Below are 17,800 nucleotides of genomic sequence, written 5' to 3'. Positions count from 1 at the left end.
GTGCTGCTTCTCTGGCTAACTCCAATGATAACAAAGTGAACTGTTGTCCTAGACATACTGAAGACATAAAATTGCTTGGAGTTCTGTTATATACATTTAATTAATGTCAACATCAGCATTCACAACGCAAAGTTAAAAGAAAAAAGGTGCTTATTATTTCTCCCTGCTATTTCACATTTTACAGAATTTGGCCTAAGCATCATTTCTGCAAATGCAGCTGAAAAAGTGAACAGAACTTCTACTGACCCACTGACTTGTCTAGACGCAGGTGACCCATGACAGTATCTTACACCATGAAGGTAACACTCTTAGCTCCATAAGCCAAACTGTTTTGCACCTTCCTCCTTTTTATTTTATGCAAAGATTTGGTCAACGTAAATGACCTGCAAATATTTATTTTATTTGAAGATGCACAATATTCTTTAGTCTGCTTTATTAATGTATTTTGTGTGTTAGGGAAGACTAAGCTTGTAAGCTTTCATCCCACTTCTTGAGCAAGCTAAACTGCATGAAATTCACATGGAAAAATATAATTTCTTTATCAACTCTGTATATGAAAATCATGCTCAATCTCCTCTCCCCATTGCCAGTAAGGCAATATGCATAATAATAAAACTAAATGAGCAATTTGGCTAAACGTCATACATCAGTTCAGGTGTCCAATCCATACTAACAAAAAAGAGATGATGTTGGACAAGAACAATACTTCAAATTATTTTCACTTACATTTCCATTAAATACTGACTTGACTACCTAAAAGTAAACCCACCATGTCTTGTCATTTAATAAGGTTGATATATGTTGTTATAGATATGCTCCTACTTCCCTGTACCAAAACCAACCTTTTCTCTTTCTCTCTTCCTCTCCTTCTCTCTCACTCACAACAGATATTGCTGGCCTGCACATTTCAGAAAAAGTTGCTAGTTGGCCGTCATTCACTGCTAATAGAGAAATAAAAAACCAGTATGAAGTTTAACCTTTCATTCTGTAGTGTCTTATGTTGGAAGATACCCGTCTATGAAAATAATGTCAGAATAATATATCATTTATTAGCAGACATGGTAATGTAGGTATACATTTAAAATTAAGAATTGAAAAGCACTCTCCAGCTGCACATTGGTCAGCTACAGCAAGCAGTAGGCATTAAGTAAAACTGCCACTAGAGGCCTTCATTTGCTAGGGGCTGTCAGAAGTGATGAAGACAGAGCCCCGCTGCCCACCCAGGGCTGGTTCCCCCTAAAGCTCAGGGGGATTCTGCTCCCTCCCCCAGCAGAGCACAATTCTCCGTGTGAACAAAAAATCTCACAGGAGATGCAAATGGACATGTCAAGCCGATTCTCCCTCCGATCACCCTCGGAAAAAAAAAGGGGGGGGGGGGGGGAATTAATAAATAATCCAGTTGTGTGATTTGTTACAGGCAAGGCGTGACATTGCAGGAGCCGGCACGCTGACCGCCTGCCCTCGGGCTGCCTTCCCACCGATCCCAACCTCCTGCAAACACCTTGGCGGGATAACAGTGCGGTTCCGCTCGAAAACCGTGAAAACGAGAGGAAGTCCGGTGAACAACAGCGAGGGTGTTTTATTTCCAGCCTCTGTGGCAGCTCAGGATTAAATGGATTTTCATTGTTCTTTCTCTACTGCAGTTTGGACACAAAGTCGGTGTAAATGCGCCCGGGGTTTTATTTGCTGCCCCCCCCCCCCCGTCCGCAAGGCTGGTATTCTCCCGCTAGCCGCCTGCTCTAAATATGGCCATGGCCAGTGTGTCAATAATCCCCCTCTTTAAGGGACCTGCAAACAGTAGTGTTGGGACATTCTTGCTGTTCAGATGTCTAGCTGACGTCTGATGCTTAAAACGGAGCATGCTTTCATCCCTTCGTGCATTGTCGTAAGCCCCCGATGATTACTCTTAAAAGGGTGCCTCCGCTACGCAGGGAAACAGTTGCTGACCAAACGAGACACAGCTTGCTTGCTTCAGCCTTCTTGAATGCCTAGTCACTTCAGGTTTGTACCAGCCTAACCAAGCGGGACCATGTCTACCTTTGGCTACAGAAGAGAGCTCAGTAAATATGAAGACATTGATGAAGATGAGCTCCTTGCTTCTCTCACTGAAGAGGAGCTGAAGGAGCTGGAGCGGGAGCTGGAGGACATAGAGCCCGACCGTAATCTCCCGGTGGGACAACGGCAGAAGAGCCTGACGGAGAAAACACCGACGGGGACTTTCAGCCGGGAAGCGCTGATGGCCTATTGGGAGAGGGAGACCAGGAAGCTCTTAGAAAAAGAGAGATTGGGTGCGTGCGACAAGGTAAGACGCTGAGGCATTCGCTGTTTCCTAGAAATATTTTGGCTTGTTCTTCCCTGGCATAATCTTGCTCACTGTATTCATTTTCTTTCAGTCTCTTGTAGCATTTTTAAGAACATTTTTAGCCATACTTTTGTGTCTGCTAAAGCGCTGCATGTTAGCTGGGGGAGGTTTTGCTCTCTCCAGAGTTACCTTAAAAGCTTAGTTGAGAACAGAAGAAAATCCCATAAAAACTATCGTTAGTGATTAACATAGGAATAAATTTTAAAGGGCATGTTAGAAATTATTGCCAGCTAGTGATGTGGACTTTGGGATAACATTTGGTTTTGTTTAAAAGCTAAAATTTGACCTTTCCTTTAAAAAAAAAATCTGTATTGGTTGCCAACAAGCATGTCAGGAAAGATAATTATGAATGCATGTTATGTCAGAAGTCAAGTAAGCAGCCGCCAGGCTTCATGCTCGCTGGAAGGAAGCTGCATTGCAGTCAGCAGCTTATGTTGCTTTGTTCCTGCTGAGGATCCTTGGCACGGCTCGGGAGTCTTCTGGCAACTGTGGTCAGAGGGTAGCTGTAAGTTATTTAAAAAGTGGCCTGGGGTAGAGTCATCAGCCAAACCATTTATCTGTATTCCCCCAAAAACAACCAATAGTGCTTGTTAGGCAATTCATCCCCCCAAATAAAAATACTACTAATAAAAGCCAGTCCCTGAACTGCAAAGGAATAGTACAGCTGGGCAGGAGTGAAGGGCTCAGTCCCAGCAGGCAACGAGTGCTCTCAGTCTAAGCTAAAGTCCATGTTGGCATCCCGTGCACCGTTGCTAAAACAATTTGTGAGACTGAGCTCTATCAAAAAGCAACTTCTGTTTTCATGTTAGCTCCATGTAATTTCAAAGCAAAGTGAGGACTTGGGGATGTGAATAGCTTTTTGATTTTTAAGCACTGCTTTATACTGAGTTCTGACTCTGTTTATAAGGACACATTTTCCCATGTTTAAGTAGAAAATAATACAACAAAAGCAAAGACAGAAAAACTGGACTCAGAACTTCTAACAGCCTTGATTCAGGAGCTTGGTTCATTTCCAAGGAAATAATTGCAATTTGTACACTAGATAAAATATTGTCCCAGAGAAAAACCACCTGAATTAAATTAGCCTGCAATAATAATATTCAGGATTTCTTTACACATAAGTGTTTTCTCCTGCTCATGAATGGTAGTGTAATGAATTTGCAGGCAAGTGCACAGACCACTAGCTGTCATCAGACCATTAGTATCAGCTCGCAGATGTTGACTTCACTCCCTGTTTGTCAAGTCCTACGGAGGCAATGGCAAGATTAATGTTTATTTCCAGCTGAGCCTGGAACTCAAAACCTGGACAGTTCCAAAAAACCTCCAGAACAGGTCTAGTTTGGTGTCTTATATAACGGCAGGGTTTTTTTTCTTTTTCCATGTCTATACAGCATTAAGAATGGGTACTGCCTAAACCTCAAAGTGCTAGCAAAAGCCTCTGTAGTTTTTGATCTGAGAAGAAACTTCCTAAATGCATCCGTAAATATGAAAATGTTGACATGCTGATGCAGAGAGCACAAAGGCTCTCTTCACTGAAGGCTGTAAGAAAGCTCCTTCTGAGTTTCTTGAAAGCAATTTTCTTCTTGCCCTCAACTGTCTTAAAGTTAGACACCTCATCTAAGATGGTTATTTGTGCTTCTTCTATAGTTAGTGGTGAGAGATCAGCCCCTCTAGAAGGCAGACATCCTGCAGATAGCCTTTTAGGGTGAATGCCTTGCCATCCAGAGATATTTACCTCTCTGCATTGACTATCTTAGTCCTAACTTTTCATCAGGTTACTACTACGAAGTAAGATGAAGCCCTCCAGGCTGCCTGCAGCAGTCCTCTACTGAAATGCTGCCACAATAACAGAGCATGCCTCTATGGAACTGCAAAGAGAAGAGTACTCGATTTCAAAATTATCATGCAGATTGTTATGACACCAAATGATGTATGTGACAGGAAACTACATCCCCCCTTTGACCCCAGAAATGCCACTAAAAAAAAAAAATCAAGTTTTTTTTTATTAATCTAGTTTCATCAAGCATATTAGCAGTCCATTTAGAGGCACCAACTTCTGCTCATGTGCGGCTGTGTTGAAGGCTGTAGTATGTATTCCTGAATAGATAAAAGCATAGCCATGAAGACGTGTTCCTGGATACCTGGTGTTTTCAGTTTTTAAGTCTGCATATATGTATCGAAGCTACAGATTTAAATCTTAGTCCCATAATAAACTTGGCTTAAACACAGCCCCATTTCTATATGTAGCACAGCATCCCTCAGTGTAAGGGCCTTACTGCACATGATCCACAGGACCCTGCAAGCCCTCCAGGTGCTGAATGCTCAGGAATGACAGGCTGGAACAGCTCGATGTCCTGTTTCATTAGAGTCAAGCTTCCGCAAACATTACAATTACCGTCTGTTTTGTGTGTGTCCCAATACAGAAATCTGTTTAAGATCGTGAAACAGTACCATGCAACCTGTCATAACTATTATTTTAACCTTTCCCTGCATTTTTAGAGCCAGATAATTAAGCAAACCTAAAACTGCACAGGTTTTCTAAAAATAGGCTGTCATGTTAGTAACACTTGTTTTCCAGAAGCACAAAACAGAATCACTGTGTTTCCACAGAGTCTACTTACTTTGTAAAATACCCTTTAGTATTAAAATATGAACATTGATAAAGTAGTGCATACAAAACAATTACATTTCATCAAAATTTTATAAACATTCACAAATGTAAATAAAAAGACATACGCCATGGCTTGTTCAGTAGAAAAAACAGAACATGGGAAATCTTTTTGGGCAAGAGCTTTAAGGTTGGTCATAGTGTGTGGGTTCAGTCATGGCCCATACAACACTACTGTGCTTCTGGAGTCCTCCAGGTGAAGAGTGAGACTTTCCTGGGGTGCAGACCTTTTGCTGCTCCTGTGTGGAGAATTGTCTTCTGCCACTGTAACTGCTAAGGGCACCAGCCAGAGCTTTGAGGAGCGGTTCCAAATTTGCCTTCTTGGTGCCCACCAAATACATTAAAATAACCTTGGGTTTTAGAAAAACAATCAGTTTACTCTGTAGGCAATGAGTTATAATGAGTTACAGTATAGCAGCGGACCTGTGACAGCTGTTGGTGAGCACAGTCTTAGCTCTTGCCAAATATGAAGAAATTAGGGGATTATTGACATATGATTACTCATTACCTGTGGGAATGTGTCTGAATCTTTTCTTCACCAATAGCTTCTAAGTGTGTATAGCCCATATAGTGCATCCAGAGTCTTTTTGACATGACTCCTGTAATTCTGTATTATTTTGCATATCAATATGCATGTTTACACATGCAGACACTATTTGTATTCTAAATCATGGCAGTCTTTAGCTTTTTTAGATGTACTAGCATGTGCAAGGGAGTCTGAGCATTGACACAGATGTCTAATCATTATGAAACGAAGAAACTTGTTGCTCATAGATCATGTCCATTCTGAAATTGCTGTCCTGTGTTTCTTCTGGCAAGGATCCAAATAATATCCCCTTGTGGACATGCCAACACTTAGAAAACATGAAGTGTGTCCATGTTGCAATATCTTTTATCAAGTTTTCTCTTGGCAGGAATCACTGACGTCAGTAAAACTGTTCCAGTTTATGCTAAGCATTTGTCTCCTAAAGAATGTGAAAGAAGTAATGTTAAAAAGGTGTTAGGTGCAGAAACATTTTCTGTTCTCCTGTCTCTGTTTCTGGGGATTTATTTTTAGCTTTCAACATTAACATATATCGTTTCAAGATAATTGTTTTTGTGCCAAAAGGCAGTAGCTACATTACTGCAATCATGTATAACACCCACACCTACATTCCTGTTCAGGATTCTGAGCAAGGAGATGACAATTCAGAAGACATTCAAGAAGAGTATTTCACAGAAAGCAATAGTGAAGTGTCTGAGGAGGCATATACTGAAGAGGATGATGAAGGAGAAGAAGAAGATGAGGAGGAAGATGAAGATGAGACTGATGAGGAGGATGAGGAAAAGCTAAATGCTGCAGCAGGTGAGAGACCTGAGGATGGCAGGAGTTCTGACCACATCAGACACAAAAAGTGTAACAGCGCAGAGGACAATGAAAACTTACTCAATGGCCATGATGAAAAAGACACCGACAATCTGAGCTTAAAAAGCAGTGCCATCCACCCTTGTGGAAATCCAACAGTTATTGAGGATGCTTTGGAAAAAGTTAGGAGCAATGACCCTGAGACCACAGAGGTCAATCTGAACAACATTGAAAACATCACTTCACAGATGCTTATACAATTTTCTCAAGCCCTGAGGGACAACACAGTGGTTAAGTCATTCAGCTTGGCTAACACGCACGCTGATGACAATGTTGCAATAGCTATTGCTGGTATGTTAAAGGTAAATCAGCATATAACTAGTCTGAATATTGAGTCAAATTTTATCACAGGCAAAGGAGTGCTGGCCATCATGAGAGCTTTGCAGAACAACAAGGTTCTAACAGAACTGCGGTTCCACAACCAGCGGCACATCATGGGCAGCCAGGTGGAAATGGACATAGTTAAACTGTTGAAAGAGAACACCACTCTGGTCAAGCTTGGATACCACTTTGACCTTGCTGGCCCAAGAATGAGCATGACAAGTATCCTGACAAGAAATATGGATAAACAAAGGCAAAAGCGTATGCAGGAGCAGCGGCAACAAGAGTCTGGTTGTGATGGAGCCATCAGTCCAAAGACCAAAGTCTTGCAGAAAGGGACACCTCGGTCCTCACCTTATGTGTCACCTAAGAGCTCACCTTGGTCCTCTCCAAAGCTCCCTAAGAAGGCACCGCCAGTGAAAAGTCAGCCTCCAGCTCCTGCGCCTCCACCTCCCCCTCCACCCCCGCCTCCTCCTCCTCCTCCTCCTCCTCCCCCAGTTATTCCAGAGAAGAAGGCACCAACCAGGAATATAGCCGAAGTCATCAAAGAGCAAGAAAGCTCAAAAAAAGCCTTACAGAATGGACAGAAAAAGAAAAAAGGCAAAAAAAGCAAAAAACAGGAGAACAGCATATTGAAAGAAATTAAAGATTCTCTAAAATCAGTCTCGGACAGAAAATCAGAGGAAGGTTCACGACCCTCCACCCGTCCCTCCACCCCACAAAGGTCTCTCCATGACAACCTTATGGAAGCAATTCGGGCAAGCAGCATAAAGCAATTAAGGCGGGTAAGTAAGAGATCATATTTCAGTAACTGATTGTGGCTCAGATATAGCACAAGCTCAATTAATTTTAGTGCAAATATATTTAATTTTTAAAAAATTCTTAGGAATGTGGGCATAAGAAGACATTTGGGAGGAGGCTTTTCTCTGATTGGGCTTTTCTCAGCACACTGATTTCTATTCAACTGATTTTGACAGAAAGTGGGGTACTTTCCCAGGTTCAGGCTTGTTACGGGAGCTGCTGTGTAGCACAGGGCTCTTGGGAGTGTGTCTCTGGTAGGAATTTTGCCATTCAGACTGTACAGCAAATGTAAAGAACACCCTCTCCTCCCCACCCCCCTTTCATAGGTGGAGGTACCAGAAGCCCTTCGGTGAAAGCCTGGACAAGAGAAGAAGCAGAGCACTGCAGTGGTCAGGGGAGGCTACTTGTCCGTTCACTGGTGGTAACATAGACTGTCTAGCAAGCTGCTTCCAAAGTACACTCTTAGATTCAAACCATTTCTCTTTTATTTCAAAGAAATAAACCTGCTAAATACGAAACAATGCTTTAAGGATACATTTGCCTTGTAATCTGTAAATATGGAAATAATTTTCTTTTTTATTTAATGAGATTTCTATTGAGAAATTGCTGCTTATTTAGATATTCTTTTCAATATCTGATTGCACATCACTGGACAAGTTCTTCACACTGAGATGTAATAGTTTACCAACCTGTGGTTTCTTCTTTTTTTCTTTTTTTTTTTTCATGAATTTACAATAAATGTGGTTTGAAGCTTTCAAGAAGACACATAGTCCTGGGTTTCTGTGAGTAAAAACCTACCAGATGTTTGCGTCAAGTTCATGAGCATTAGGGAAGTCTCCTGGGAAAGAACCTGAGCTCTTTCTCAGCTGCACCCATCAAGCCTGCTTGGAGGATAGTACCTGAGCCCATATGTTAGTGCAGTTTCATACTGACATGGGAAAAAAAGGTTCGTAAGGCTATCTACAACTAAAATTAAGCTGTGGGCTCTGTCAGATCACTGGTGTTGCGTGCCAGGTCCTAAACTTTGATCTAACAGAAGGGGAAGTGGGTGATGAATAGAGCTGCAGTTCATGTTGACTTAAAGATTAAAAATTAATGTAGATATTTTAAGGATGCAGCAGAATTATTCAACTGAGATCCATTCAGTACAAGTGCATACTGCTGTATCTAGGCAGAACTAACCCCAGTGCAGACATTCAGTCAGACAGAGAAACATGAAAAGCAGTCTAGCATTCAGGTGGAAAAAGACTTTCCTATGATATCAGCTGAACAACAAGTGGGGTGTGAACTGTCAATATGATATGGTGGAAGCAGAGCCAATATCATTTGGAGATGCATGGCTGGAGGTATCGCATCACAGGCGATGGCATGAATAGCCCTACGTCATGTAGTACTAGACATCTCCCTCTGTCAGGTTAGTTATAGTTCTGGGTGCTTCAGCTAGTGTGACGGTAGCAATAACATGAAGAAAACTGAGCAGTGGCCAAAACATTGAAAGGCAAGGAGATACATGTTTAGAAGTACTACTGTATATTAATTAGTTTGCTCTTTTCAGCAATAAACAACAGAATTACTATTTCTTTTACATAAAACCACAACGAGGTAATTACTTAAGGTTACCCAACATTGCAGTGGTACTGAAAAAATATAGGTAAGCTTGTATCTAGAAATATCAATAAGAGAGATTTCCCCAGAAAGAGGAAGAAATTACTGGAGGGAAATGAGGCACAATGGAGAGGGGATCCATTAGTGAATTGTCAGAAATGTTACGGCAAGAAAATGGTGAAGATACCTTTTTGCTTTTGCATTTATTGACTAGAACATACCAAAAGCAATTTATAACTAACTGGAACACTTTCCAACATTTTTCCTCTTGCCTCAGGATCACAACAACTCATCAGTATTTCTAGACCTAATGTCACAGGAAATATGGTATGTACAATTAGTTTTTACCTGCCTTTATAATTGCATAGGCTCCCACAGCATAAAAATCAACCTATGGTTAGTTTCCCATGACAAAATGGAAGCTGGAGTTTAGGATTTTCTGAGGATGGAAGCAATGCTGGAATGCAGACCACAGTCAGGAGGAGACCTACAACCCCAGACCTTGTCCCCAGCAGCTTTGTGAAAGATGAGAAACAGCAAAATGTTTAATTAAACACTAGAAGCAGCTAAGCAGTTGCAAGGGAGAATGAAAGATAGGGAGGGAACCCAGAGAAAGCACAATGGAGTGAATTTGGAGGAAGACAAAAAATGTTTAAAAACCCCAAACCTTTAAGGAAAGAGGGAGAGTGAGAACTGGGGAAACTATCTGTATGGGAGGTAAAAACTGATACAGAAAAAGAAGATGATATAGAAGAAAAAGAATACTGAGAAGTGGCAGATAAGAGAAGAGAAGAGAAGAATGCAGAATAAGAAAACCTAGAAAAAGGAAAAAAGGGAGGTAAAATTCAACTTTCAGGTCAGTAAGAGCTATTGGAGTTGCTCTTTTGCAGAAGGGAAGGGTGATGGGCACAGCCCTTATGAAGGCTCAGCCAGTGCTGCTGACTGCAGTTGCAGACAAGTGGTTCATCAGTCCTCTCTGGTGCGAGGCCTGCTCTGATGATGGAGATTAGTATTTCAGCTAAAATGCAAAGTCACGGAAGTGGCGGCTGCATGTGGTTATTTAAGCTCCTGTGGTACAGTCCCTCATGAAGTGTCAGTCCTGTGCCTTAGCCAAAGTCTAATCTGGGTAATTACCTTCTGCCTACATAAATTTCACAGCAGTTTCACTTGGAGGCATTTGAAGGCATGTCTCCTATTTGCAGAGTTGTGAGGCAGAGCCCCCCAAAACACGTTGTTGAGGTTTTGATGCCCCGCTGAAGGGAAAGGCAGCCCCTTTCCCTCCTCAGGTGGGTGTCAGCCCTGCTGCCAACGGTGCTGAGCTCCCTCACGGATGCTTCCAAGGAGCAATTTGTTTTCCTTTCAAATAGGCAAGCGAGCACCATATGACAAGCATACAAAACCCCTCTGGGATGTACTGTGCCACCTTCCCAGACTGGAAGGTGGTTTAGCAGGAGCCAGGAGGTGCCAAGCCGTGTTCCTGCCTGGGGAACAAACATCCCGCAACTGTGCGTTTCCCCTGGGGCCCAGGTCCTGCCTGTGAGCTCGGTTCACTTCCCGTACCCTTCCCTTGAGTTGCAGGGAGGCAAATCATCTTTGAAGGCCTGACTGCCTCTTGTTTGATCTGTAAGGAAGGTGGCCCCCGGGTCAGCTCCTGCACATCCAGGGTCAGCTCCTGCACATCCAGTGCTATGCCCCCATCAGAGCTGGACGCGGTGTCTGGAGAAGGGAGCCCCAGGATGCAGGTATGCTCCTTGTTTGGACTCACAGGGCTCCCTGCAGTGGGTGGCCATCCACTTTCTCTCAAAGACCAGGCAGAGAAACAAACACAACAAAATCTGTCAAAATGAATTGGTCAGCAATAAAAGAGCTGCAAAGGATAACCAAGTGCTTGCTGTCACTGAAGAGGTTAAGGGACAGGAAAGGACAACAGGTTATAATGTCTTTAGGAACAGACGATATATCCTTGGAACATTATCTTCTCCTGAGTTGCAGAAAGAACCAGCCCATTGAGGAGCAGAAATACTGTAGCTTCCCAAGGAAGTAAAAAACCCAAACTGCCTCCCCTATTTACACTAAGCCAAATCTCTCCTGTGAGTGTTCCCCCAAACTTGGGCTGGGGGTGTGGGAGGGCAGGGCTGGGTACTGCGCAGACCACACAAGCTTCACACTGTGGTTGAGACTGACACGGGGTCCTCCCACCGCCCCGCAGCTACCACCACAGCCCCGTGTGCTGCTGCAGTGCCGCTGCAGTGGCGATCTGCCAGCCGGCTGCACCGGGCGAGGGCTGCAGCCTTGCGTGGTGGTGGCAGGCTGTGCCAGCCTGCGAAGCCCCGTGCTCCGGGTAGTCCGACAAGGAGGCACTGCCTCCACTGCAGCTTCATGCTTTGGCCCTTCCCCATAACGCGTGTCCGCGTGAGCATCCGTGCCGTGTAACACGGTGTGAAAAAACTGGCCTACTGAAGCACCAGAAATATCAAGAGCTTGACCGCTACCCGTAATTCCAGTATCTGGCCCTTTAGTTTGTGCCTCGTCACCTAGGGAAGTGTCTGAAACTACAGAAAGAAAAGGAGCTCATAGAAGTCCAAGAGATTTTATTTCCACGTCTTCTGGAAGTTTCCTGCCTCCCCCTGAGTCACCTGTTAGACGTTCTGGCCCGTGATCCATGTTGCTCTGCAACTGGGGGGTTTAGCTGGGGGTAGAGGTGCTGGTCTGACAGCCCTGCAGAGGTGCTCCCTTCCCACCGAAGAGGGCAGGTGGCCAACGAGGCTCCTTCCAGGAGAAGCCACATCCATTTCTGGGGGCTGGGTCTGCGCTGCGCGCAGCCGGGAAGCCGGAGGAGCTGGTGCAGCACAGTCCCAGCATGGCGTGGTGGGAGGACGGATGTCCTGGGAACTGGGAGGCTGCGAGGCAGAGGGGAGCACGAAGTTATGGCCAAGGTCTCTCCCTTGCCCACATGCCAGCACAACAGAAGTGCAACCCTCCCAGCACAGAAGAGAAAGTGTGAGTAGTCAAGACTTCCACACCACCACTCGCACGGATTCCTCATAAGTTCGTCAGATATATGGAAGTAATGATTAAGGCAGAGCAGCTTCACAGCCAAAATAGAGAGGATGTGTCTGTGGGTTGTTTAGAGAGTGACACCTTAAAGCGAGGGGGTTACCTGCAGTCCCTGGATGTAAGGGGAGAGGTAGCTCCGAGAACTATTCCTGGGTGCAGGCCCAAGTGAAACAGCATCTGCACAGTTCTGGTAACTAACCGCCAGGAAAAACTGATTTGAATCGAAAGAGGGGCAGAAAATGGCTAGGATAATTGGGGAACTGGAGAGGCTGTCCTATGAGAGAGATGAGAACAGGTGGTGGGATCAGTCTAGCCAAACAAAGGCTCAAAAGGATTTCAGCTCACGTCTATAAATACTGCAAAGGGGAAGGAGCTACAGGACACTGTTAGCAGTAGAAAAAAAAAGGACAGAAACTGTGCATGACTGTATTTGTATCAGAAATTATAAGTAATTTCCTAACTCTTAGAACAAGAAGAGTCTTGGAACAGCATTCCCATTAAAAAGGAATGGGCAAATTCACCAACTTACTGTTAAAAGAGTGCAAGAAGCTTATGAAAAGGATAGGATGGTATGGTGCTTTCAGCAGCAGAAGCCTGAAACTGGTAACAGAGAAGCTCCTGCCATTGTTATTTTAATCCTCTTAGATGTGATAACTCCACAGGATCTGCAAGCCAGACTAATACTGAAAGTTGTAAAAATCTCCTACAATTTGTAGCAGGATGCTTTATTTTCAAATCCATGTAAGTCAGATGTAACTTTAGAAACAGACTATCACATGGAAGCCAAAGGCTTCTACTAGGTGCCGGATTAATACCATCTACACTTGATGCCAACAGGAACCAAATACTTAAAAGAGGGAGCAGAATTTGGTTCACATATTGATAAGCCCAGTACATACAAGGTCTTGGTCTGACAGAAATTAATTTGTGTGCCTGTATTACTGAGAAGATGCTCTTTAGAAGCACCTGGTGATTTGGAGTGGCTGCTTTTATATAAGCAGCGTGAGATATTTTTCTCTTCAGACATGCAAAACGTCAGCCCACTAACAGGGTTTCAAGTTAGGCACTTGTAAATGAAGTTTCTGAACTGGACTGTGATTTTTGCAGTATTTTGCTCATTCTATTTCATCAGACAGTTCTCTTGCTTTTGAAAATACAGAGGACTCGTGTTTAATAGATGCTACCCAGAAAAGACCTTCATCGTCTGAGGGGAGACATCTCAACATCCCACCTCTCAGCTGGGACTTGGGCTTCCCAGTCCTCAGCCTCACCCCACGCTGCCAAGACCCAGAGCCGCGAAGGAGGGGGATTACGGGCAAGGCGTGCCATCGCAGCTCGGGTAGGCAAACCGAAAGGATGAATCTGGACAATGTAAGTGGGCTACTGGTAAGGGTTAGCTGCGGCGGGGCAGCTCCCACCATGAAGGTGGTGAAAAAAATAGGGCGACCGTCACCAGCTGGCTGTGGGGTAGCTGGTGCATTATCAGACTCAGATGTAACTGTTCTGCATAAAAAGGATGGATCAGTCAAAAAAAAATGGAGATAAGGAAAAATTCTGCCCTTGTTGAAAGCAGGGCAACAGCCTGCCTGCCAGGTGTATTTATTTCTATCTGTAACTTCTCTCAGCTTCAAATGAATATGGATTTTATAAAGTCTTTTTAATGGCAAAAAATGAATTATTTTTTATGTAAGTTTAGTACAGGGAAAGTTGCTTCTCTTTCCTTAAAATATTGTCACAGTAAAAATTCTCAGTGAGTTCCTGGTAAGAGCCAGAACACGTATCTCAGAGCCAAGACTGAGGGTTATGTCCTGGGCTGTGCTTCTGCTACTTGTGTACTCTGGGGTATGTTGCTTAATTTCTTGTGCCTCTACTTTGCCTTGGAGATATCAGTACTGATCTGCCTCACAATACTGGAACGCTATGTTCACGTAGACTCGAGTGTGCTCCAAGATCCTCAGAGATCAAGAGCTATTAGATGCGTTATTTTTATTTTTATTTTTTTTTATTTTAGCTAACAGGAATGTTTTGACTGTCTGAATATAAGTGAATATGTAGAGTGTCAGTGTATTTCTAAGCGTCAAGAGAAGCACAGCCCGTGACCCAGTGCAGGAAATTTTGTAAATGCAGATGAAGCAAGCCACGAGGACAGGAATCCCAAGGTGGAGTCAGCTGTGCAGTAATGCCATCAAAAGGAAGACGTGCCATTTCTGTCATTTAGTCACCTAAGAAACAAACATATAAGGAACTGAAAGGACAGTCAGAAATGCTTATGTACCCTGAGGAGGATAAATTGGGGCTGTTTCCAAGGAAAGGCCTAGGAGACAATTTCACCAGACTAACCAAGTATAACCTCTATCTGTCAGACTATTTTTCTTGCATGGAAGATACCTGAAGTTTCAATTCCATAGGTAAAAAATTTGTCCCTTCTGCACCCCACTATGCCTTTCTGCCGAGAGCATTAGGTCAGTCCACCCATAAAGGGCTAAATATTTCCTGGGCTTTTCTTTCCGGGGCTTTTTCTGAGAAACAGTTGGAGCCATAGCTTAATTTTTTAATTAACATATTTATGACTTTTCTTGAGGGCTGTCAATGAGCTGCAGTTAAAGCAGTGAATTTCACAGGCACCTGAAGGAAGTGTTTATGTGTACACAGAGTGGGGTCACTCCTCTCGCTCGGTGTCAGCTTACGGCTCTTTAAATTAGCGATACATGCACACATTGCTGTGTTTCACAACCAAGTTGGAAGGCAACAGTGCTTATGTTTTGTGTGCTCTTGGACACTTCTGTCGAACTCCAGCTCTTCATTTTCCTCTTCACCAAGTCTGTCCTGACCGTGGCAGGTTAGTCTCGACGGTGTAGGGTGGGCAGGTAGAGGCAAACTCTGCCTGTATAGCGAGCCGGTGAGACAGGCACCAACACCAGTCCAGAAGGTGTCTGACTGTACAGGCAGCCTCAGATGGGGCAAATATTCTTGCTTTTCATCCAGGTTTATTGCACAGGTTTGGGTGCCTCACTAGCCCCTGTTAGATGACTTTTGGTCTGCTCCCATTCATCTGCAATGGGCTCTGTAGGCTTCCCTACCACATCCCATGACAAGCTTATCTTTTTTCTAGCCAGTCATGAGCCAAACTTTTCAGTTTAAAGTGATCCAAAACAGTCTAAGTGAGATCCAGTCACTCCAAACACCCTGATTGCTGGATTTTAGGTGCAACACCGGTCAGAGCCGCTCCAGGGGAATCTTGCAGCTCCGGATCAGCACTGCTGTGGTCCTTGTTGCCCCCTTCATGCCTGCCTGTCTGTGCGTTGCTGCCCCCTCTCTCGCACCAAACCTGCAATCAGTCAGTTCGGGGAGGTAAACCAACACAAAGCTAACCTGGCCAAAAAAAAAAAAAAAAAGAAAAAAAAAGAAAAGAAAAAGAAACCCAACCAAACAAGAAGGAAGACTGCTCTGCTAGTTTGGTTCCCCAGACCTCTCACCGCCGGTTCAGTGCTGTGTCGCTGGTGCAGGGGAGGTGGGGGCAACCTCTGGCCAGGAACAGAGGGAGGACAGCGTCAGGCGGCATGGATTTAGCTTGGCTGAAATTGTTCTGGATCCGTACCCTAAGCTCTTTGTGACAACAGAACCGCGGATGTTGATAGCCCGGCACAGCTGAGCAGCCTGCATCACCCCACCGTGCCGCTGGCTCCTGCTCTCAAATTCCCACTGAGATGAATCCCACAGGTCACATGGAGAACTGAGCTCACAGCTGGGTGTCAGACAATCCTGAGCTCTAATCCCAGTCTGCCAGCTCCATGCTATGAGACACGGTGCACCTCAAGGGCATTGAGCAGGTTGTGTCAGCTTCCTATCTCTGTAGAGCGTAAATATTAGTTCTAGAAAGCGCTTCCAGAGTGGCCTTTGCTCCAGACAAGATCAAATGGAGCTCCTAGTCTCCCTAAACAACCATCCATTGGAAAGTCTTCCTTAGTGCTTTGTCATCTTCTCAGGTGGAAAGTAAGCCCATTACTTTTTGTACCATCCACGCTGGACACGGACCCATTCACACTGAATAGTTGTCGTTTGGCTACCTCAAAGCGGCAATATGTGGCCTCATCTGTGACTGTATGGCATGTTAATAGTACAAAATGCTGTGTCTCATTCTACCGCTTAATTAAATGCAGGGTGAGCAGACCTGTTCAATGCTAAGGGTACTGGGTCCTCTGACGGTCATCCATTCCAGAGCTAATAGGGCCCATAGCTCATTGCACGGTTAGCTAGCTGTCATCCCACCAAGAGCATGTTTAATTCTGAAAGTCAACTATTCCCCCTGCAGTGTGCTGCTCCGCAGCTCCTCAGCTATATTCCCCACCAGAAGAGACATGGTGGTAACTGGGAATATGGGTTCATTATCACATTTGAGGATCTTCATGGCCCAAGATTGCTCTCCCATCGCTTGCTTTGCCCGTCAGTTTTCTGATACTGTCTCATTGTTGTGTTGATGCTAGTAGGGCCACCTGCGATAGAGTGGGAATGGAGTCATAGGTGCAGAGGCAGTTCTTTCATCAAGTGTGGGCCAATTCCTCACTTCCAGGGTGGAATTTCTGATCAGAGTGAGAGAACCAGCCTGACCCTCCAGGTCTTGAGTGCTGCTGCTGCTGTGGTGGGACTCCCATACCTGAGACTGCTCAAAACAAAGATGTGAACTACAATCTGTAGTATTTCAATGAATGTTTAAACACCTCGTTGCCAAATCGGCCTCTTTCTGAGCTGATAAATTTTTACCCCTTCTCCAAATGGAGCAGTGGTCTCAAGAGAATTTCATTTTGCTTTGTTTATAGGATATTTCCTTAATTGAAATTCAAGGTTAATGCATCTCTTGGGCAGATTCCAGGTGTCTCTCTCTCATTTGCTTTTCATGAAGAAGTCTGAAGGGTTCAGTTCTTCCTGGGGCAAATGGTGAAACCGTCAGTTCCTCAACAAACCATGGGATGGAAGACCTCTGCAGGGCCATCCAGTCCTCTTGTTGAGGCTGGGAGAGCTGCAGTGATCAACATGCAAAGGAGAAAGAAGATTCAAATGTGTCTGCCTCGTTCCAGTCTTTCTGTCAGCAAGAGATGCCGCCTGCTGCCCTGAGGTCGTGAGAGGTCTCCAGGGCCATTGCTAGTGCTCAAAAGCAGGTAATGGACTTGGGTATGTTGTTCCTGACACAGAACATCATACTTAAAAGCAGCATATCTGATTTAGTTGAAACCAGCAGGGAATGACCTGAAGGCAGACCAGGAGTTGCATAGTTTATTACAGTCAGCTTTCAAGTGAAATTAGGGATTTAGTCTGGAAACACTGTTGAAGCTGTAGCTCTACCCTGATTTCCTGCCTCTTACACCAGATATTCTATAATGCTTTAAAATACAAACACTGAGCTAACCAGCGGCAGAATTTCCTGTATGGTCTTGGCACGGTTGCTTGTGAGCAGAACTCCCACTGCAGTACATGGGGGAAGGCTGCATAAAAATATATGAGGCACTAAGGATGCTGTATCCCTTTATTTGCTTTTCCCGCAAGCACTATGTGAGGGATCACCTTGCTGTGAGACGGAGGTGGG

The 17,800-nt window shown here is 44.3% G+C and overlaps 1 protein-coding gene across 1 annotated transcript; it reads left to right on the top strand.

Annotated features, from left to right (window-relative positions):
- The first annotated feature begins 1,832 nt into the window (after positions 1 to 1,832).
- On the top strand, positions 1,833 to 8,318 carry LMOD2 (leiomodin 2). Its single transcript, XM_069802003.1, has 3 exons — positions 1,833 to 2,302; positions 6,195 to 7,541; positions 7,884 to 8,318. The coding sequence occupies exons 1-3, from the start codon at positions 2,030 to 2,032 to the stop codon at positions 7,908 to 7,910; spliced, it is 1,647 nt and encodes a 548-aa protein (XP_069658104.1). The 5' UTR covers positions 1,833 to 2,029; the 3' UTR covers positions 7,911 to 8,318.
- Positions 8,319 to 17,800: the final 9,482 nt, after the last annotated feature.

This window comes from Haliaeetus albicilla, chromosome 14 (assembly GCF_947461875.1).
Source record: "Haliaeetus albicilla chromosome 14, bHalAlb1.1, whole genome shotgun sequence".
Taxonomy (NCBI): Eukaryota; Metazoa; Chordata; class Aves; order Accipitriformes; family Accipitridae; genus Haliaeetus; species Haliaeetus albicilla.
This window is presented reverse-complemented; position numbering and strand designations above follow the sequence as displayed.

Bases quoted from the DNA above. Each gene is read 5' to 3' on its own strand.
- LMOD2 (XM_069802003.1), top strand. From the start codon at position 2,030: ATGTCTACCTTTGGCTACAGAAGAGAGCTCAGTAAATATGAAGACATT. The intron at 2,303-6,194 runs GTAAGACGCTGA...ATTCCTGTTCAG, and splicing joins GATTGGGTGCGTGCGACAAG to GATTCTGAGCAAGGAGATGA. The intron at 7,542-7,883 runs GTAAGTAAGAGA...CCCCTTTCATAG, and splicing joins GCATAAAGCAATTAAGGCGG to GTGGAGGTACCAGAAGCCCT.